This window comes from Dipodomys spectabilis, unplaced genomic scaffold, assembly GCF_019054845.1.
Source record: "Dipodomys spectabilis isolate Male_0828 unplaced genomic scaffold, ASM1905484v1 ptg000173l, whole genome shotgun sequence".
NCBI classification, from domain to species: Eukaryota; Metazoa; Chordata; class Mammalia; order Rodentia; family Heteromyidae; genus Dipodomys; species Dipodomys spectabilis.
The window spans coordinates 10,393,403-10,415,419 of record NW_024870850.1 but is presented as its reverse complement, the minus strand read 5'-3'; the positions used below and the strand labels follow the sequence as shown (position 1 = coordinate 10,415,419).

Genomic DNA, 22,017 nt, shown 5'->3' with positions numbered 1-22,017 from the left:
GGAGGAGCTCTGGAGGGAGGAAGAGAGAGGGGAGGGAGGATCAGCTGCAGAATCTGAGAGAGCTCTGGGAGGGCTTTGGCCAGGGCAGCTGGACTGGGGCGGGCTGGGCTGGAGGAGCCTTCTGAAGTAGATGTCCAGCATCTTCAGCTGGACACTGGCCGACAGTGGCGGGTGAGCAATGGCGCCAGCTGGGATTTAATAACAGCTTGCCTTTGCTCCATTTGCTTCCTCCAGCCTTGGGAGAAGTCTTCCCCACAGAAGGTGACTCACTCATTTGGGCAGCAGAGAAATTTCCCAGGTGGAGCCTTGGGAAAGAGAAAGGCCTGGCCGGAGGCAGAAGGAAGGGGACACTCTGCCATTCCTGCCAGCTGGGCCTTCCCTAGGGGTCAGGGGACTTGGGGACATCCTGTGGGGGGTCTCACACTCAGTCCTGTGGCTCACAAGTGATTTTGTTTTTTTCTGGTCATGGGCTTGAACTCTGGGCCTGGGCGCTGTCCCTCAGCTCTTCAGCTCAAGGCGAGCGCTCTACCACTTGAGCCACAGCGCCACTTCCGGTTTTCTGGTGGTTTATTGGAGATAGGAGTCTCACGGTCTCTCCTGCCCGGGCTGGCTTTGAACCTCGATCCTCAGATCTCAGCCTCCTGTGTGGCTAGGGTGACAGGCGTGAGCCACCAGTGTTCTGCTTTTTTTAAAAAAAACTTGAAGTGTCACAAAGATAGGTTTATTATTTCCTGTAACAATGATCTGCTAGTGTGTACACAAACACACTTTGCTAGTGACACCATGATCAAGAAGCAAAGGAAGGAAGGGAGGAATAAGGGAGGAGGGAAGAGAGAGGGGAGAGAGGATCACCAAGTGCCGGGTGCGCTGAGGAAGGCGTTGGTCTGGGGTCACTCTGTTTTTAGATCACACCTTCTTCCAAGAAGCTCTTCGCCTGCCCAGGCTGGCTCCAACTTCCTGACATGGAAACTCAAAGCAGGTGGAGCATTTTGCTGAATGAATGGACACATGGAAGACAAATGAATTTATAAGTTGGACCCTGATGGCTCACACCTGTCATCCTAGCTACTCAGGAGGCTGAGATCTAAGGATCACCGTTCAAAGCCACCGAAGGGAGAAAAGTCCATGAGACTCCTCGACAATGAAGCACCAAGAAGCCAGGAGTGGAGCTGTGGCTCAAGTGGTAGAGCGCCAGCCTTGAGCACAAAAGCTCAGAGACAGCACCCAAGCCCTGAGTTCAAGCCCATGACCGACAAAACAAACAAACAAACAAATGAGTGATTGAATGAATGCACGAAAGAATTTATGCAGGCAGGCGTGCATTTAGAAATGAATGCATGCAGGAGCAAATGCATTCACGAATGAACTTAGAATGAATGGATACATCATGGGTGACCAAGGGATTTTATGAATGAATGGATGTATGAATGAGCGGCGGATGAAAGAGCGCGAGTCCGGCCCACGGAGCGGATGAAGGAGGCGGTGCCAGACTCTGTCCTGCTCATCCTGGCCACACTCGTTTGGGGAAGCATCCACAGGCCAGGCATCGAAGGCCCAGGCTGAGGAGGCCTGGCCAGCGGAAGAGGAGTCTGTGGGCCATCCGCACGTACAGGCCGCCTGAGGGGTCCACAGCTCTGAGCACCGTCAGAGGAGCATAGCGCGCATTGGTCTGTCTTCGCAGGGGAGGTCGGGTGGCACCGATGACCTTGACGATGACCTGTGGGATGGAGCCTTGAGCTCTGGAGCCTTCCCCTCTCCCGAGATCCCCTGAGGCCCACCAACATGTGGCATCGGTGACTACCGGGCCACTTACCTTGGCCACATCCTGTGGGCTCTGACCCACGGAGCGGAAGAGCTCTGCGGAGGCTGGGAGGTAGAGGTCCCGGAAGAAGGCCAAAGTGTCAGGATCAGCCCCTGGAAACTCACTCGTAGAGATCTGAGCCAACAGCTTCCCCTCGAACTCTGTGATCACCGGGCCGGGCTCCACCAGGGAGACGCTGGGCAAGGGGCAGGGCTGGGGTGGGTCTGGTGTCCTAATCCAGGGCTCCTCCATTTTGCCCAGGACTGACCCCCTCCACTCCATCTATCTATCTATCTATCTATCTATCTATCTACCTATCTATCTATCTATCTATCTATCATCTATCTATCTATCTATCTATCTATCTATCTATCTATCTATCTATCTATCTATCTATCTATCTATCTATCTATCTTTCTGTGCTGGTCCTGGGGCTTGAACTCTGGGCCTGGGCGCTGTCCCTCAGCTCTTCAGTTCAAGGCGAGCACTCTACCACTTGAGCCACAGCGCCACTTTTAATTTTCTGGTGGTTAATTGGAAATAAGAGTTTCACAGACTTTCTGCCCGGGCTGGCTTTGAACCGTGATCCTCAGATCTCAGCCTCCTGCGTGGCTAGGATGACAGGTGTAAACCGCTGGCGCCCGGCTTCCGTATCTCTTTTATTTCCTGTCTGCTTTTCCTCCATCTCTTGCACTGCCTCTGTCTCCCCCATCCTCACTCTCTGTCCCTCTGCCGCTACTCACCAGTCCCCTTCCCCTTTCCCTCCTCCCATCTAACTCCTTGCCAGCTCTGCCCCAGTGTCTGACTCTTCTCACAAGATATTGAATTGAAGCAGTTGGATGGCGAGGCTCTCGAAGAATCCTTCCAGGGCAAACTTGGAGGCGGCGTAGACATCATTGAACATGACACCTGGGAGGGTTGGAGGGCAGAGGGCTGTGTGTGTGTGTGTGTGTGTGTGTGTGTGTGTGTGTTGGGCAGCCTGTGTGATGGGCTTTGTGGGTCCCTCAGTGATGGAGTGAGAATAGGGGGAATCTCATTAAGGGTCTTATTATTAGGTGTTGAATGAGTTTTGAAGATGAAGAAGGAGAAGCAGAGCTCTGGACTTTTTCCAGGCGGAAGGAGGATGGGAGTCTAGAAGGGTTCAAGGAGGGTAGTCTCACTCTTGGAAGCATGGATGGCAAGCAGGTGTCCGTGAGGGTAGGCCCATGACAGACATCACTAATCAACTGCTACTCTCTTTTTCTGCTCAGTCTAAGGATCCTCAATCTAGACTTCTCCAGGGTCTGGTGGGAGATCTTTGGCAAGAAGGAGTCTCAGAGGAAGGAGTGCTGATGGTTCTTTTGGGCTTGGGGAAGTGGTTGTGTCAGAAGTGGCGTTGATTCTGGGATGTGGATGGCATCAATGGCACACATGCCATTCGCCACCTATTCTTATGCCAGGGCAGGCCTAGTTAATCCATCCCAGAGCTTTTCTTTTTGAGCTGCAAGATCCCTCTCATCTTAGCTCTCCATCCATCCAACCAACCAACCAACCATCCATCCATCCATCCATCCATCCATCCATCCACCCATTCACCTATCCATTCATCCATCTATCATCCATCTACCTATTTACCTATCCCTTCATCCATCCATCCATCCATCCATCCATCCATCCATCCATCCATCCACTATTTACCTATCCCTTCATCCATCCATCCATCCATCCACCCATCCATCCATCATCTACCCATCTGTCTATTCACCCATCCATCTAGCCATCCACCCATCTATCTATTCATCCATCCATCCACCCATTCACCTATGCATTCATCCATCCATCCATCTATCCATTTACCCATCCACCCATCTGTCTATTCACCCATCCATCCATCTATCTATTTATCCACACACCCATTCATCCATCCATCCATCCATCCATCCACTTAGCTCTCTTAGGCTCCTTTGGAATAGGAGCTAAGCTCTTGGCCACCCTCTGGGGAGGGTCACTCTAAGGGTGGGAGTCCAGGGCTCACCTTGAAGTCCCATAACACTGCTGACCACCACGATGTGACCCCGTCTCCTCCTCTTCATGCTTGGAAGCACAGCTTTGACCAGACGGATGGCCCCAAAAAAGTTGGTGTCAAAGACGTTCTGCATGGTAGTTATGCTGAGCCCCTCCAGGGGGCCCACCAGCCCCACTCCTGCATTATTCACTGAGGAAGAAGTGTTGGGTGTTACCTTGAGGTCTCCCCATCAATCACCCCCACTCCACTTTGAGTCCAGGGCATCATGGGTGGATACATGCAGGCCCTTGAGAAGGTTGAAACACAGTTTAGGGTTTGTTTCAGGCAACTCTGGACCCCAGGTGGGTGGGAGAACTCTTGGAAACTAAATTTCCTGTAAGGCGTGAGCAATTCAACTCAGCCCCCAAATTGCACCGAAATGGTTTCATTACCCGTCTGCTTAGAGACCATGAGTTGTTGCTTCATAATAATTACTCCTCCAGGTGACTCATTAGAAGTAATTTTTCCCAACCACATATGGTTTTCCTCATATGTGGGAATGTCTAGTCCATTCCATGCCACCCCCCAAAACAAAACAAAACAAAATAAAACAAAACAAAACAGATCTCAGATGGCTCTTGGCACCTCCAGTGAACCAATGGGTGTTCCTGGCTCTTGAACAACTGGTCTACCTCTTTATTCAGGGTGAGAAGAAGCCAGAGGGCTGGTGTTCCCGCCTTGTCTGTTCTTGGTCCAGGGAAAGGGGAAACTCTCACCCAACACATCCACGTCCCCGCCTGGGATGTGACTGAGGCACTGGGCCACTGAGTCATCATTGCACACATCCAGCTGCGCCACCGTGAGAGTCTTCCCCAGAGCACTCCCAGCAGATGCCTCCAGGGCCTCCTTCTTTCCAAGGTCCCTCATGGTGGCTACCACTGGGGACAGAGATCAGAGACAGGACAGGGTCCATCCCCTGTGTGTTTCTATGATCTTATGTGAGCAGTGTAATTTTACACACCACATATTCAACAGATGCACACATTTATGCACACCCACATCCATCTATCTGCCCATCTATCCATCCACCAATGCATCTACACACTCATTCACCCATCCCTTCACCCATCTTTCCAACCACTCATCTATCCACCCATCCACCCACTCACCCATCTATCCAGCTAGTCACCCATCCATCCACCCATTCATCCATCCACTCTTCTACCCATCTAATGTCCATCCATCGCCTCATCCATCCATCTATCATCGATCCATCCACTCATTCATCCATTCATCCACTTATCCATCTACCTGCCCACTCATCCATCCATCCACCCACCTATCCACCTATCTGTTTTTATTCATCCATCTATCTGTCTATCCACAAACACTGGGTATCTCCTGCACACTGCACTTTATTCTAGATGCTGGGGCTAAATAAGATGCAGCATCTGCTTTTATGGAACTTTTAGCTTAATGAGAAAGACAACACAAACAAAGACTGTGAGCCTAGTGCTGGTGACTCACGCCTGCAATCCTGGCTGCTCAGGAGGCTGAGATCTAAGAATCTAGGATCAAAGCCAACCAGGGCAAGAAAGTCTGTGAGACCCTTTATTTCCAATGAATCAGCCAAAAGCTGTAAGTGGAACTGTGCTAGCCTTGAGGGGAGAAAAGCCCAGCACTCAAGCCCTGAGATCTAGCTCCAGGATGGGGACACATACACACACACACACACACACACACACACACACACACACACACACACACACGAAACAGAGGGCAGAGGGCTGGATGATACAGCTGTGCCAACTAGACTGAAGCCCTGAACCCCAGAGCTTCTGCCTTCCCCCCAGTCTCCTCTTGAGCAACAGCCCTTGCTGCCCTCCTTGGCAGTCTGCTATGGGTCAGAGGTTGCTTGTGCTGGGGCACACGTTGGAACCATGCGCTCCAGACCTATAGGAAGGGAAGTGCCAGAAGGAAAGAGCAGCTGCCTCTAAGCTCTAAGTCTGGGTGCTTGTAAGAGGTTTAGCTCAGTGCAGTAATCTGGGGAGGAACTTCACGGAGGTTCTTCTTTCTTGCCTGGGTCAACTCAAAGGAAGCTGGGCGGGCAGGAAAGTCTTCCTGGATCAGTTCTTTTTTTTTTTTTTTTTTTGGGTCTGGTTGTGGAGCCTGAACTCTTGGCCTGGGCGCTGTCCCTCAGCTCTTCAGCTCAAGGCTAGCGCTCTACCATTTTGAGCCACAGCGCCACTTCCGGCTTTTTTCGTTTTTGCTTATGTGGTGCTGAGGAATCGAACCCAGGGCCTCTGGCATGCAAGGCAAGCGCTCTACCACTGAGCCACCTTCCCAGCCCCTGGATCAGTTCTTTAAAACAACAACAATAACAAAACACTGCCGGGCTGGGAAGGTGGCTCAGTGGTAGGGTGCTTGCCTTGCATGCATGAAGCCTTGGGTTCGATTCCTCAGTACCACATACACAGAAAAAGCTGGAGGTGGCGCTGTGGCTCATGTGGTAGAGTGCTAGTCTTGAGCAAAAAGAAGCATTAGGGATGATACTCAGGTCCTGAGTTCAAGCCCCAGGACTGGCAAAAAACAAAACCAAAATCCTCTCATGCACCCAGCCAGCTAGCTCTCTTTTAGACACCCAGGGTCATGCCTAGCACCCAAGAAATAGGTCTTCAAGAAATATTGGTTAGACAAAGGCTGATCTATGAAGGACTTCCCACTGGATGTCCTGAGTCCTCTGGAAGGGACAGACAATGGAGAGGGGTTGGGGGGAGTCTTGAGGATTCAAGCCAACCCCTGCTGTGCTTAGGCCCCACCCTGGGCCCCTTACCTTGGTAACACTGCCTAGGATCATGAGCCAGCTGGACAGCGAGTTCCAGGCCGATTCCTGAAGAACATCCGGAGATCAGCACCGTCCGAGGGGAAGCGGCCATGTTGCCCGCTTGGACCCGTGACCTGACATGGAGGGGCACCTGCCCCAGCCCTCATCCACTGCTCCCCCCCCCCCCCCAGCTTGTCTGCAACTTTGCTTAAGCTATCTGCCTAATCTCCTGCTGGGAACAGGGCCAGGAGATCTTGCCTGGAGTTTCAGTCCAGTGTGAGGAATTAGGAGAACTTTTTTTTTTTCTTTTTCCTTTGCTTACTCTGAATGAAAGAAAAAAAATATCTCTAATTGGAGGAAAAGAATGAGAGAAAACCCCAGAGACTGTGGTCCCAGGCTGGGGCTTGTAGAACTGTCGGAAGAGTGCAGTTAAAGCATCAGAAGTTAGACTGTAGGAAGAACTTCCTAGCAAGGGCGTGCAGAGTAGGAACTTGGTGAGAATCTTTTAAACCGCATTTTGATGTAGTTTGAGATCCCTGGTGGAGGGGTCTAAAGGGGATAAGAATAGGCTGGTTTTTTTGGGGGGGGAACTCCCTCTTTTTCTCCCACTCCAGGGGCCCCCCAATCTCTTCCTCAGGCCAGATAGGGCCCCACCCCCTTTTCTCCAAGGACACAGAGACTCTTTGTCTATGGAGCCTGGGCTGGGACGGAGCTGCCAGTGTGTGTGTGTGTGTGGGGGGGGGTGTATTTGGGGCCAAGGATCCAGCCCTTTGGGTCCTCTTTGGTGGGAGGAGAGGCAGAGGAACGGGGGAGGGGGAGGAGAGAAAGGAGGTGCAGCCCAGTGGTTGTTGGGGGTTAGTGAGCCCTGGGTTCTAGTCCTAGCAAGGCAAGGAATCTGGAGGAGAGCAAAATCTAGATGTTTGGAGATGGCGAGTTCAGTGTACCAGAACCCCCAGATTCTGAGATCTGAGTACAGAGATGGAAATCTAGAGTGCGGATAAGGAAGCCAGCTTGGGGGTGATGGGGGTGGGCTAGGATGAGGATGCTCCCCTAATCCCAGGCCTCTGAACCTCAGATCTGCGAGGAGCCTGTGTGTGTGGGGGGGGGGCTAAGGCTGGAACCTCCAATTCTCAGGCGGACTAGGAGCGGCCCTTCCCCGCGGTGGGTGGGTGGGGCACCTCCCCGCTTCCAGCCCAGGCTCCAGCCAGCCAATCAGCGCACGGGACACACTCCCCTCCCCCAGGTCCGCCCCCGTCCCGCGCTCCCTCCCCCCCCAGCTCCTCCCCACGGGGCGCCGGGGGCGCAGGGTGCGGCCTGGGGCGCGGGCTCCGCCAGTCCTGCGGCTGCGCTGCTGTCCGGCCGGGCTGCCCCGAGTCTCTGCCCCGCTGAGTCCCCGGTCCCCGGTCCGGGTCCCCGCCAGGCGCTGGGGATGGACGGCCGCCGGGGCCTGGGCCTCTGCTCGCTGCTGGCCGCGCTGCAGCTGCTGCCCTGGACGCGGGCCGGTGAGCTTGGAGGGGAGGGTATGGGCTTTGGGGTGCGGATGAGGGGGACACACGGGGGTGCAGGCGAGCACGATGTCCACCTCTGGCTGATTTGTGGGGGTGTGGGAGGGAGGGGGACCCGGGAAACGTGCGTGCGGTGTGGACAGAGGGGTGCGTGGGGAATGGGGGCAGTGCCGGGCGCTGTGGTGCACGCCTGCCATCCCGGCCACTCGGGAGGCTGAGGTCTGAGGACAGCCGGTGGATGCCAGACTCATCTCCAATGAAAAAAGCCAGAAGTGGAGCTGTGGCTCAAGGAGTAGAGTGCTAGCCCCACCGAGCCAAAGCGAAAGAAAACAAACAAACAGAACCGGCCAGGAGCCAGGCACCTGGGGGCTCACCCTGTCAGCCTAGTCACTCAGGAGGCTGGGATTTGAGGATTGTGGTTCGAAGCCAGCCCTGGACAGGAAAGTCCGTGAGGCTCTTATCTCCAATGAACCGCAAAGAGCTGGAAATGGAGCTGTGGCCCAAATGGTAGGGCGCTAGCCTTGGGAAGAAGAAATTCAGAAATAGTGCCCAGGCCCTGAGTTCAAGTCCCAGGACAGGCACAAAAGGAAGGAAGGAAGGAAGGAAGGAGGGAAAGAGGGAGGGAAGGAAGGAGGGAAGGAGGGAGAGAAGGAAGGAGGGAAGGAAGGAAGAAGGGAGGAAAGGAAGGAGGGAAGGAGGGAGGGATGGAAGGAAGGAAGGAGGGAGGGATGGAAGGAAGGAAGGAGGGAGAGAAGGATGGAAGGAAGGAGAGAAGGAAGGAAGGAGGGAAGGGAGGAAGGAAGGAAAGAAGGAAAGAAGGAGGGAGGAAGGAAGGAGGGAAGGAGGGAGGGAAGGAAGGAAGGAAGGAAGGAAGGAAGGAAATGGAGGCAGTTTGTAAGTGTATGCTGCTGTGTGCAGCCTTGGACATGCTGATTGTTTGGGTGTTGTGAGAGATGAGCATCCTGGCTCTGACCAGTGTGTGTGTGTGTGTTACAGGTGTGTGTGCGCGGGTGTTACGCGTGTGAGTGTGTGGCCGCGCTCTGGCTGGGTTTGGGGGGCTGTGTTAGAAGCCAATCTCTCTGACTCTGAAGTCGGGGGCCGGTGTCTGTGTGGAGCAATGCAGGGATCCCCTAGAGCATGGTTTCACCCCATCCTTCCTCTGCCCCAGAGTGGGGCCCGCGCCCCCTCCTTTCCTCCCAGCCCTCCTCCCCCGTCTCCCCCCCCCCTTCCTCCGCGGTCCCCAGAGCCAGCGCGGTCAGCACCATGGACAGGGCCGCGGGGCGCGGGGCGGGGCGGGGCGGGGCGGGGCGGGGCGGGGCGGGGCGGGGCGCGGGGCCCGGGCCGCGGGCGTGGACGCGGGGCCCCCACCCCAGCCGGCCTGTTTTTCCCCCGAAGAATTTCTCAGGGCACCGTCTTCACCTCCCCCCGCCCCTCCCCTCTCCCCGCCCCTCACCAGAGTCCCAGGGCGGGGGTGGGGTGGGGGTGGGAGGGAGGAGGGGGGACCGCAGGCCGGCGTGAGTCAGAGCTGACGCACGCCCAGCTGTGCACATCTGGCTGGGCGCCCGTCAGGGCTTGGATGGGGGGTGGGGGTGGGGGTGGGGGGGTAGAGGATGAGGGGGGAGGGGGGAGTCCCTCAGGGTGAAGAGGCCTCTGTGGCTCTTGAAATTGGTGGAACGGATGATCAGAGATTCCCCCCTCATCTAGAAAGATCCTCAGGGTGGGATCTGCCAGCAGTTAAGGCACACACACACTCACGTGTACGCGCACACACGTATGTGCACTGTACCACACTGCCCCAAATTTCTGTCCAGTCCTGCGGGGTGCCTGCCCCTTTCCCATGCTCACACACCCACGTGCTCCTGCCGGCATGACTGTAAGACTCCAGGGACTGCCAGGAAATGTGGGACACCATGGCCACACCCTGGGCCCCCCTATACACAACCCCAGCCCGGCCTCCCGCCAGGCCCTGTCACCCTCCTACGCTTCCAGATTCACACACACGCGTGCACACACGCACGCACACACACACACACAGAAACAGCATTCCCACCAATCACCTACTGGCTGCCTCGGCTGCATTCTCTCACCCATCCTCATAACCAGTCCCAGCTTTTACCACCCCGCAGGGCCTGACCATCTCCGCTCACACCAACACCCGGCCACATGCCGAACAGCCTCACCAACACACACCACCAGAGACCAACCAACTGTTTGCACACATGCTGTCTCCCCCACTCCCTCCAAGCATCCAGACACCCACACTGGGACAATCTCACACACACCCTCGTGGATTTGTCCACACCACCTCTCCTCTCTGACCATCGTGAAGGCGGGGGACCCCAGCCTCATTCCTGTCTGCTCCCCGCTTTGTCACCCTTTGTGTCTTAGACCCCACCCACCCAGCATCTCCCTAGGGCTTTGGCCAGCACAGGAAGAGGGTGCTTGTGTGTGGGGTGGGTGGGTGGGTAGGGAATGGGGAGCGAGGTCCTTGGCAGACCCCCCCCCAACCTTCCGACCCTGCAGGCGGGACTCAATGCCTCTAGTGTGTCTCCTTGCCCCTCAGCCAGCCATGGAAAGAAAGGCCAGTCAGTTTCCCAAAGGTCATTACACAAGGGACGGCAGACAGCAGCAGGAGCTCTTTGGGTTAGATGCCAGGAAGGACTTTTGTAATGGGAATGAACCATGGCCCCCGGGGAGACCCCTTTCCACTGTAAAGAGGCTGGGGTGGGGCAGGGTGAGGTGTAGGGAGCTCTAAGCCTCCCCCCCCCAGGTGGGGCAGTTGGGTTGATTTTTCTGCTCCCCTCACCCCCCAGGGGAACTGACCCTTGTGGTATGGAGAGCCTGGGAGTCCAGATCTTTAGCCCTAGAGGCCTGTAACCCAAATACTTTGCACATAGCTCGGCCACTGAGCAGGCAATTAAAGATGGGGGTGGGGCACACAGAGATGGAGACAGTTAAACACGGATAGAGAAACCGGACGCTGGTGGCTCACGCCTGTAATCCCAGCTACTCAGGAGGCTGAGATCTAAAGATCATGGTTTGAAGCCAGCCCTGGGCAGAAAAGTATGCGAGATTTCTTGCTTCCACCCAGAAGCTGGAAGTAGAGCTAGAGATCAAGTGGTAGAGCGTTAGCCTTGAGCTCAAAAGCTCAGGGGCAGAACCCAGGCCCTGAGTTCAAGCCCTAGAGAGTCAGAAATGGAAGGAGTAATCAAATCCGGATACACAGACAGAGGAAGGGAATGAGACTGATTTATTGATGGATTCAGGGCTGAGTGCAGAGAACTGAAAAATGGGAATAGAAAATGGGACAGATGCTGGGAATGTGGCTTAGTGGTAGAGCGTTTGCCTTGCATGCATGAGGCCCTGGGTTCGATTCCTCAGCACCATATACACAGAAAAAGCTGGAAGTGGCACTGTGGCTCAAGTGGTAGAGCGCCAGCCTTGAGCCAAAGAAGCTCAGGACCAATGCTCAGGCCCTGAGTTCAAGCCCAGGACTGGCACAACAAATAAATAAATAAATAAATAAATAAATATTTTCTTTTAAAAGAGAAAATAAAAAGTGAATGGGACCAGGATGGACTGGGTATGATGGCCCCTGCCTATAATCCCAGCAATGTGGGAGGCAGAGATTGGAAGCACTGAACTTCCAGGGCTTTGGGAATGCAAAGTGAGTGAGACCTCATCTCAATCAATAAACCGAGTGTGGATGGTTCTCACTTGCAATCCCTCCTCCACAGGGAGGTGTAGGCAGGAGGATCCTAATCTGAGGCTGGCCCTGGGGCGAAAACTTGGGAGGCCCTACCTGTAACATACCAGAAGACAGAAAGGGGGCTGGGTGGGTGAGGCTCAAGTGTGGTGTACCTGCTTAACAAGGGACATTGGAGGGGGGGGAGGGGGAGAGGAGAGGGAGGGGAGGAGGGGAGGGGGAGGGGGAGGGGGGAGGGGAAGGGGAGGGGGAGAGAAAGTAGGGGCAGGAGAGATCAGGGACTGGAGCTGGGGGTGGGTGGTCTGTGGAGTTTGGAATCCGACATTCTGTCTCAGAAAGAGCTAGGATGGGGGGGTCTTCATCTAAGCCTTTACCTCCCCCGAATCTGGCCCCCCAGTTCCACTTCCCAGCCATGAGATCAGCAGAGCCATCCCCCCCCCCCCCACAGGGGAAGGGTGAGATCATGGCAGATTGGGCCCAATCTAGCTTCTGGCCAAGAGGCTGGGTCAGCGGGTTAGTGGGGCAGTCGGCTGAGGGTGGGGGAGGGGCCAGGCAGAGGCTGGGGCCTGGAGGAGGTGGGGGGACCCCAGGGAAGCCCCCACAGGTCCTGCCCAAGCCATGTGTTTCCACTTAACATTAGCCATGGCTGCCCGGGGTGGGGCACATCAGTGTCTTCTTTTTCTAGGTTGAGAGAGGGAGAGGGTTGGGGGGAGGGTGGAAAGGAGGTGACCCTGAGTCGTAGGTCAAGAGAGAAGAGAGAGGAGAGAAAGAGAGAGCGAGAGCTATTTACTGTAGCTATTCGCAGCTCAGAGTGACAGAGGCCAAAGGAAGAGGTCACAGGAAGGAATGAGAGAGAAACAGGGAGAAAGAAATCAGAGGGCTAGATAAGACTGCGGCAGGCATCAACAAAGAAGTTAGCATCTAGGATGGGCAGGGTGGCAGCCACCTGTAATCTCAGCCACTCAGGCAGCAGAGACAGCAGGACCTTTGAGTTCAATGCCAGCCTGAGCAAAGTTAGTGAGACACCCTCCCTCTTCGTCGCAAAACCCAAATCAAACTCAAAACAGTAGAAGTCAGGCACTGGTGGCTCATGCCTATAATCCCAGCTACTCAGGAAGGCTGAGATCTGAAGATCACAGCTCAAAGCTAGCCTGGGCCAGGAAGTCCATGAAACTCTTTTGTTGTTGTTGTTGTTGTTGATGGGACTTGAACTCTGGGCCTGGACGCTGTCCCTCAGCTCTTCAGCTCAAGGCGAGCGCTCTTCCACTTGAGCCACAGCGCCACTTCTGATTTTCTGGTGGTTCATTTGAGATAAGAGTCTCATGGGCTTTCCTGCCCGGGCTGGCTTTGAACCGTGACCCTCAGATCCCAGCCTCCTGAGTAGCTAGGATGACAGGTGGGAGCCACCGGCGCCCGGCTCCATGACACTCTTATCTCCAACGAACCACCAAAAAAAGCTGGAAGTGGTGCTGTGGCTCTAAGTGGTAGAGCTGATCAGCCTTGAGCTCAAAAACTCAGAGACAGGAGCTGGGAAGGTGGCTCAAGTGGTAGAGCGCTTGCCTCGGATGCATGAGGCCCAGGGTTCGATTCCTCAGTACCACATAAGTGAAAAAGCTGGAAGTGGCGCTGTGGCTCAAGTGGTAGAGCGCTCGCCTTGAGCTGAAGAGCTGAGGGACAGCACCCAGGCCCCGAGTTCAAGCCCCTAGGATGGGTGTGAAAACCCAAAACAAACACAGAGCCAAAATCAAAGGGGTAGAGATCTAAAGGAAAAGTGAGGGAAGACAGTGCTCCGGGTATGGAGGTCCGCGGGGTGGAGGAAGGGGGTCCAAGGCTCTTCAGAAAAACTGGAGGTCAGAGGAGGAGACCGGAGGGGGAGGGGTGAGCACATACCAGTCTCCCTCCCACCCCCACCTTCCCTCCCCACCCCCACGGGTTTCCCCTGGCAAGGGGGCTCCAGACCAGCCCGTGCGGGGGAGTAGAAATAGGGGACAGTTTGGCTCTGGGGCTCAAGCCAGGAAGTTTTGATTCATTCTAGAACTAGGTCAGCTTTTTTTCTTTTTTTTCCCTCACCAAAAAGCAAGGGAAAAAAATAAATAAGAGGAATCAACAGATGAATGCGGCCCAAAACATCTGTGGGGCCATGCATGGGGGGCGGGTGGGGGGGGCGGCAGAGAGATATGTTTTTAGTCCTGGGCCTATCTGCTTTGTGTGTGTGTGTGTGTGTGTGTGTGTGTGTGTGTGTGTGTGTGTGCGTGTGTCCTGGGGCTTGACCTCAAGGTCCAGGTGCTGTCCCTGAACTTTTTTTCTTTTTGGTCAGTTGTGGGGCTTGAACTCTGGGCCTGGGCGCTGTCCCTCAGCTCTTCAGCTCAAGGCGAGCACTCTACCACTTGAGCCACAGCGCCGCTTCTGGTTTTCTGAGTGGTTTATTGGAGATAAGAGTCTCACGGGGCTGGGAAGGTGGCTCAGTGGTAGAGTGCTTGCCTTGCATGCATGAGGCCCTGGGTTGGATTCCTCAGCACCACATAAGCAAAAAGAAAAAAGCCGGAAGTGGCGCTGTGGCTCAAGTGGTAGAGCACTAGCCTTGAGCTGAAGAGCTGAGGGACAGCGCCCAGGCCCAGAGTTCAGGCCCCATCACCGGACCAAAAAAAAAAAAAAAAAAAGGGTCTCACAGACTTTTGTGCCCGGGCTGGCTTTGGACCATGATCCTCAGATCTCAGCCTCCTGAGTAGCTAGGATGACAGGTGTGAGCCACTGGCGTCTGGCTGTCCCTGAACTTTTGTATTCAAGGCTGGAGCTTTGCCATTTGAGCCATAGTTCTGCTTCTGTCTTTTTGATGGCTCACTGGAGAGAAGAGTCTTATAGCCTTTCCTGCCTGGGCTGGCTTTGAACCGTGATCCTCACATCTCAGCCTCCTGAGTAGCTGGGATTACAGGCGTGAGCACCAGCACGAGCCCTCACTGCTTCTTCCCAACTCATAACCCTAGGGTCCTGGGCTGGTTCTAACTGCCCGATCCCACCCTGGTTTTCTCTCTACAGCGGAGCCCGTGGATGTCTTGGAGGTTCTAGGTGTGCGAGGGGGCCAGGCTGGTGTCCCTGAAAGGCCTGGCCTGTGTCCCCACAGAGTTCCAGAGGGTGACCGGGCATTCCGAGTGGGCAAGGCCAGCGTGCTCAGTGTCCCCACCCTGGAGCTCTTCCCCGGTGAGTGAGAGCAGGAGGGGGGACTGGAAGTCATGGCTGGAGAGACGCATGTCACTGGGGGGGGAGGGGGCTGCTGACCTGTCTCTCCCCTCCCCCAACACACCCCTTTCCTCTCCTTCCACTCAGACGGGCGATTTCCTGAGAACTTCTCTGTGCTGGCCACTCTGCGTGCCCGGTCAGCGGGGCGCTCCATTCTGCTGTCTATTTATGATGAAAAGGGCGCCAGGCAGCTGGGGCTGGCGCTGGGGCCAGGCCTGGGCATCGTAGGGGCCTCCTGGCGTCCCCTCCCTCCACCTGTCAACCTCACAGATGGCAGGTGAGAATATTGAGGGAGGGGGCCCCCAAGTTGCCGCCGGGTGAGACACCCCAGCACTGAGACCGCTCTCCCTTCTCCCGCCCTGGTAGGTGGCACCGCGTGGCGCTCAGCGTGGACGGCGACGTGGCCATGCTGGTCACTGACTGTGAACGCCAGCCGTCTGTCTCGGGGAGAGGACCTGGGGTCATCAGTACGGCTGGACACATTGTGTTGGGGACCCAGGAGTTTCAGGAAGAGAGTTTTGAGGTAGGGAGTTGAGAGAGGAAGGAAGCTGAGGCAGAGGGTGGCTTTGAATTTTTTTTGTTGTTGTGGGGCTTGAACTCTGGGCCTGGGCGCTGTCCCTGAACTGCTTCCGCTCAAGGCGAGCGCTCTACCACTTGAGCCACAGCGCCACTTCTGGATTTTTTTCTGTGATTAATTGGAGATGAGAGTCTCACGGAGGTTCCTGCCCGGGCTGGCTTTGAACCGCGATCCTCAGATCTCAGCCTCTTTAAGTAGCTGGGATGACAGGTGTGAGCCACCAGAGCCCTGCTCAGTCTAGTACTGCACCCCACCTATCAGGAAGGGGTGGTGACCTTTGTCACCCTCAGAAGCTCAGAGAAGGAAAGATTGTATTCGTGTCACGCATACTTCGTACCCAGAGGTCCCAGCCAACATCTGTCCTGCGTAGATGCATTTTTCCCTGACCCTCAGGCCCCGGGCTGAGCAAAGCCCCCGTCCCAGACAGGCCTCTAGATATGGAGGATCGCGGTTCAAAGCCAGCCAGGGTGAGAAAGTCTATCTCCAGAGAACCACCAGAAAGCCGGAGGTGGCGCTGTGGCTCAAGTGGTAAAACACTAGGCTTGAAGGAAAGAGCACAGGAACAGTGCGTAGGCTCTGAGTTCAAGACCCAGGACTGACACACACACACACACACACACACACACACACACACACACGCACGCACGCACGCACGCACTTGGGGTGCCCAGAGGAGTACCTGGGGTGAGCCTGTAACTTTCCCCTGTCCCCATCCTCTCTCAAGGGGGACATCCAGGAACTTGTGATAATCCCAGACCCCCAGGCCGCCTTCCAGGCCTGCGAGCAGTACCTCCCCGGCTGCGAACCCGCGGATCCCACAACCACAGGGGTGAGTGTGTGTGTGTGTGTGTGTGTGTGTGTGTGAGTGTGAGCTACGGCCCTACCCGCCCTGAGTCACCCTGCCTCCAACTCTCAGGAATGAGAATTCTGCACTAGTGGATGGATCCCACGGGATCCCAGGTGACCATCTTTCCTGGGGGAGGGCGGGGTGCACCAGGCCTGACCATGATCCTCTTTCCAGACCCCCCAGGAAGAGTCAGGGACCCCAACCCCTCCTCCTCGACGCAAGGGGAAAGGGAAAGGGAAAGGGAAGAAGAAAGGGCGTGGTCGCAAAGGGAAGGGCAGGAAGAAGAACAAGGAATCCTTGGCCCCAAGTTCGACCCCCGCTGGCACCCTGGAGAACCAGGTAAGCCCACCTGTGACCCTTCACCTCCGTGGATCCCCGGCTCCTCCGTCCAACCTTGCTCCTCCAATCTTTGGTTGCTCTCAGATGGTGACTGCACACCAAGGAGTACCCCATCTCCACCCCACAACCCAGAAGGGATGCGCCCCTGTTTATGCTAACTACAAGGGAGGAAGAGATGGGAGAATCGTGGGTGGCGGGCGTGGCTCAGGTGGTAGAGAGCCTGCCAGTAAAAAAAAGCGTCAGATACCCAAGTTCAAGTCCCAATTGTAGACCAACCAAAACCTCTCCACCAGTCACGGACTAGGCTCACCCCAAACACACAGATGCTACCTGGAAGACTAGTTAAAGCAAAAGAGGGCTGGGGGCGTGGCTCGAGTGGTGAAATTGCCTGCCTAGCAAGCACTAAGCCTTTAGCTCAAACTCCAGTGCAGCCTCTCTCAAAACAGCTAGGCGTACCCAGGTGCAGGTGGCTCACGCCTGTCATCCTAGCTACTCAGGAGGCTGAGATCTGAGGATCAGGGTGGTTCAAAGCCAGCCCAGACAGGAAAGTCCATGAGACTCTTATCTCCAGTGAACCACCAAAAAGCCAAAAGTGAAGCTGTGGCTCAGGCAACAGAGCTCTAGCCTTGAGTAAAAAGAAGGTCAGGACAGCACACCCAAGCCCTGAGTTCAAGCCCTAGGATTGATACGCGCACGCGTGTACACACACACACACACACACACACACACACACACACGAGTTGGAGCATGATTTGGGATCAGTGAAGGGTGTTCATTGTTGGAGGAATAATTGTTTTAGGGGGTCACTAAGGTGGGTGTTGCTTGTTGGGGGTCGCAGATTGAGAAGGTCTCTGGGTGGCTGAGCCGTTGATGGAGATTATAAATGGGGATGGGGTACCCTTGGATCACTGCTGTAGCAAGGGGATCTGGTCATTGGCTTGAGGGGTCACTGGTTGTCCCACAACTCAATCCCAGATCTTTCTGTCCCACAACGCAGACACCAGGAGTGCTTCACTCCAGAACCTTCTGCAGCTCCACACCCGCCTCCTAGGTCTCCTTGCCCCTCCCCCTCACTTCCTTCCACCCAGATCACTTTTGCAGCTGTCCAGGCCGGAAGGTGCTGACCGTGTTTGCGGCCTGGCTGGCTGGCTGCTGAGCTCTGCCCTGGGAGACGCTGGGGCGGGGGGGGGGGGGTGGGGGGGGTGGGTGGGGGGGGTGCTAGGCTGCCAGAAGTCTGACTCTGAGCACTGACCTTGGCCTTGATCTCTGGGCTGTGGAGTTAGCTGGGCTCTGCTCCCTGGCCCCGCCCTGCTCTTCACCCATGCAGCCTGGCTGGCCACCAGGGGAAGCCACGTTTCTGGTTTTTGGTTTTGTCCGTCATGGGGCTTGAACTCAGGGCCTGGACACTCTCTCTGAGCTTTTTCCGCTCAAGGCGAGTGCTCTACCACTTTGAGCCACAGCGCCCCTTCTGGTTTCCTGGAGGTTTGTTGGAGATGAGAGTCTCACAGACTTTCCTGCCTCGGCTGGCTTTGAACCATGATCCTCAGATCTCAGCCTCCTGAATAGCTGGGATTACAGGCGTGAGCCACTGATGCCTGGTTCTCCCTCCGTATTGAATCAACCTGACCCCAGATTCCTGATACTCATCCACTCCAGACCTCCGCTGCTGTCCCCAACACGGAGACACCAATGCCAGCTCTGTCCCCAACTGCCCCACCTGCGGTTGTCACCACTACTGTGACCATTGGCCACAATGTCACCATCTTCCAGGTCAGTGGCAGGTGGATGGTTCTGGAAAGGGGAGATCCTGGAGGGTGTGTGTGGCCTGCAGTCAAAGATCAGGTGCAAACCAGGCCTGTCCCTTTGTCCTCGGGGGAGAAGGACCCTGGCAGTGGAATTGAACTGAGAATCCCTGAGGTTGACCCGGCCGAGGAGGATGAAGCAGGAGGCCGCCCAACTGTAGGTCCTGAATTCCGAGCAGCAGAACAGCCATCTAGAACTGAGTTCCAGATCTTTCCTGTAAGTCCAGTGGGGGGGGGGGAGGGAGCTACTCTGCAGGTGGACAGCAGAGGAAGGTAGCGAGGGCAGCAAAGAAACCTGTAGAATAAACAAGAAAAAGTTGGGGCCAGGCACCGGTGGCTCACGCCTGTCATCCCAGCTGCTCAGGAGACTGAGATCTGAGGATCACAGTCCAAAGCCAGCCCGGGCAGGGAGGTCCGTGAGACTCTTATCTCCAATGAACCACCAGAAAACGGGAAGTGGCGCTGTAGCTCAAGTGGTAGAGTGCTCGCCAGCTGAAGAGCCGAGGGACAGCGCCCAGGCCCAGAGTTCAAGCCCCCCGACCACCACCACCACCAACAAGAGTTAGTGGCATCCCATCTCCACAGACAAGCTGGTTGGGATGCCAGGTGCCGATGGCCCCAGAGAGGTAGGGCATAGAGGTGGCAGGTCCCAATTTGAGGCTAGCCCAGAGCACGCCCTGAATAGACTTGCCAAGCTGGAATTCAGGGGAGGTGCTGAAAGCTGGGGAGTAAGGCTTAGAACTCAGCAGAGAAGAGGGAGGATATTTTTATCCAGCGCACCAGAGGAAATGACATCTCTAGCTTTGGTGTGTGCCAGTGCCTGCGTGCCTATCCAGTACCGAGCATCGTTTTAACTCCTTCATCCTCACTGGGGACGTAGACCATTACCATTCACTCAATCCCCAAAACAGATGACCTATGACCTGCAACTGGCCATAGGCTTTGACTAATTTCCCCAAATCACTGAGCTGGTATGAGGCAGAGCCAGGAGGGCCCTCAGGAGATCAGACCCTTGACCTGGAGGTAGCCCTGCCTGATTGGTGGAGGAGACTGAGCTTCTTGGCTAGAGAATGGATGGGATACAGATGGAGAGGGTGAGGCCCTTTGCCTTGAATAGCACTGCCTGATTGGTGGAGGAGAGACTGAGCTCAATGCTTATTGGCTAAAGAATGGATGGGACCCAATGGAGTGGGTGGGCCCCTCACTGTGATACAGTACTGCCTGATTGGTGGAGGAGAGACTGAGCTCAATGCTTATTGGCTAAAGAATGGATGGGATGCATGAATGTGGCTTAGTGGTAGAGTGCTTGCCTAGCACACACGAATCCCCCGGTTCAATTTCTAAGTACCACATAAAAAGAAAAAAGCCTGAAGTGGTGGTGTGGCTCAAGTGGTAGAAACGAAGCTCAGAGACAGTGCCCAGGTTCTGAGTTCAAGTCCCAGGACTGGCAAAAAAAAAAAAAAAAAAAAAGAATGGATAGGATGCAGATGGACAGGGTGGGGCCTTTTGCCTTGAGATAGCACTTCCTGATTGGTGGAGGACAGAGAGCTCGATGCTTATTGGCTAAAGAAAGGATGGATGCAGATGGAGCGGGAGAGCGCGTCACTGTGATACAGTACTACCTGATTGGTGGAGGAGACTGAGCCTGATGCCTATTGGCTGACAAAAGGATGGGATGTAGATGGGAGAGGGTGGGGCCCTTCACGATATAGCACTGCCTGATTGGTGGAGGAGTCTGAGCTTGATGCCTATTGGCTGAAGAAAGGAGGGGATGCAGATGGAGAGGGTGGGTGCTGTGTGTGGAAGCGTGGGCATGGCTCACATCTCTTTTCTCCCCACTCCTGTCCCCAGGGCACTGGAGAGAAGGGAGAAAAAGGAGAGCCGGCTGTGGTGGAGCAGGTGAGGGGCGGAGTCTGCGCCGGGGCCGAGGGGCTCTCTTGGACAGCGGTCATGCCTATTTCTGTCTCTAGGGTCAGCAATTTGAAGGACCTCCGGGATCCCCAGGACCACGAGTAAGTAATGACCATGTTCCCCTCCTTCCTCCTCTGGTTGGAGACAGTCTTCCTCTGTGGCCCAGGTTGGCCTGGAACTTATGACCCTGCTACCTCGGCCTCCTGAGTGCTGGGATTACAGGCATGCAACACTATACCTGGCTCTTTCCTGTCTGAGTGAGGAGTGGAGTAGTTAAGCCTTTGGGGAATTGGGGTGCAATGTTGCCTGGATATTTGATGTCCAAAGGATGAATGAAAATAAGGGTTGAGGCATGGGGTTCAGTGTATACTAAGGGTTCAGTAGGCCTTGAGAGCTGGGGGTCAGGGGTCAGGGGTCAGAGGTTGGTTGAGTTCCATCTGGCTCAAATTTTGCATTTCCTGTGACTTTTGTTTCTCTGTCCCCAACAGGGACTAGTTGGTCCCTCAGGACCTCCTGGTCCCCCAGGATTTCCAGGGGACCGCGGTCTTCCGGTAAGAGACTCTCCCTGTGGTGTGGCTCCAGTAGGGGGATGAGATTTCCGGTTGGGAGCTTGAAGCATGCGTGAGAGGGACTAGGTCTGGGGAGACCACGGCAGCTCTGGCATTGCCTGAGGCCCTGGGTTCGATTCCTCAGCACCACCTAAGCAGAAAAAGCCGGAAGTGGCTCTGAGGCTCAAGTGGGAGAGCGCTCGCCTTGAGCTGAAACGCTAAGGGACAGTGCCCAGGCCCAGAATTCAAGCCCCACGACCAACAACAATAGATTTTCCTGCCCGGGCTGGCTTTGAACCGGGATCCTCAGATCCCAGTCTCCTGAGTAGCTAGGATGACAGGTGTGAGCCATCTTTGTCTCTTGATCTTTCTCTCAGGGCCCTGCTGGCCTTCCAGGGATCCCTGGCATTGATGGGGTTCGGGGTCCACCGGGCACTGTGATCATGATGCCGGTAAGGAGAACTCCACCCAGGGGTGGAGTTCTGATGGAGGACAAGGGAATGCTGTGGGGCGGGGGGGGGGGGGGGGGGGGTCGCGGCGGGGGACACTTCTTGCTGCTTTCCTCACCTGTGATTTCTCTTAGTTCCAGTTTACAAGTGGTTCCCTCAAAGGACCTCCAGTCTCCTTTCAGCAGGCTCAGGCCCAGGCAGTCCTGCAGCAGGCCCAGGTGTGTGTGTGTGTGTGTGTGTGTGTGTGTGTGTTGGAGGGGCTGTGACTATGGGAGGTGACAGCGATGAAGTAAAGGGCTGGTCAGGAGTTGGGGGGGACTTCTGTCTCCTAAAGATGTCAGTCTTGGGTTTCCCTTGCTGGAACAAAATACCTGGGTCTGGGTAGTTTATAACAACAACAACAACAACAAAGCTCCCCCAAACCCCAGACAATGAGTTCCAAGAGCTGAGAAGCTGAAGCGCATGGTGCTGCCCCCTGGTGGTGGCG

The 22,017-nt window shown here is 55.4% G+C and overlaps 2 protein-coding genes across 2 annotated transcripts in view; one reads left to right on the top strand and one right to left on the bottom strand.

Moving 5' to 3' along the window:
* Nucleotides 1–1,501: 1,501 nt before the first annotated feature.
* Nucleotides 1,502–6,721, bottom strand: Rdh8 (retinol dehydrogenase 8). Its single transcript, XM_042693639.1, has 6 exons — nt 6,619–6,721; nt 4,562–4,723; nt 3,816–3,995; nt 2,617–2,710; nt 1,814–1,997; nt 1,502–1,717 (listed from the first exon to the last, which is right to left on the bottom strand). The coding sequence occupies exons 1-6, from the start codon at nt 6,719–6,721 to the stop codon at nt 1,502–1,504; spliced, it is 939 nt and encodes a 312-aa protein (XP_042549573.1).
* Col5a3 (collagen type V alpha 3 chain) overlaps nt 6,720–22,017 on the top strand; it is a 45,738-nt gene continuing 30,440 nt past the window's right edge. Inside the window, exons 1-14 of the mRNA XM_042693638.1 lie at nt 6,720–6,738; nt 7,887–8,111; nt 14,857–15,018; nt 15,145–15,334; nt 15,424–15,580; nt 16,359–16,463; nt 16,656–16,820; nt 18,477–18,608; nt 18,702–18,839; nt 20,474–20,521; nt 20,593–20,634; nt 21,022–21,084; nt 21,459–21,533; nt 21,665–21,748. Coding sequence (XP_042549572.1) covers nt 6,720–6,738; nt 7,887–8,111; nt 14,857–15,018; nt 15,145–15,334; nt 15,424–15,580; nt 16,359–16,463; nt 16,656–16,820; nt 18,477–18,608; nt 18,702–18,839; nt 20,474–20,521; nt 20,593–20,634; nt 21,022–21,084; nt 21,459–21,533; nt 21,665–21,748 — 1,605 coding nt within the window. The remainder of the gene's footprint in view (nt 6,739–7,886; nt 8,112–14,856; nt 15,019–15,144; nt 15,335–15,423; nt 15,581–16,358; nt 16,464–16,655; nt 16,821–18,476; nt 18,609–18,701; nt 18,840–20,473; nt 20,522–20,592; nt 20,635–21,021; nt 21,085–21,458; nt 21,534–21,664; nt 21,749–22,017) is intronic.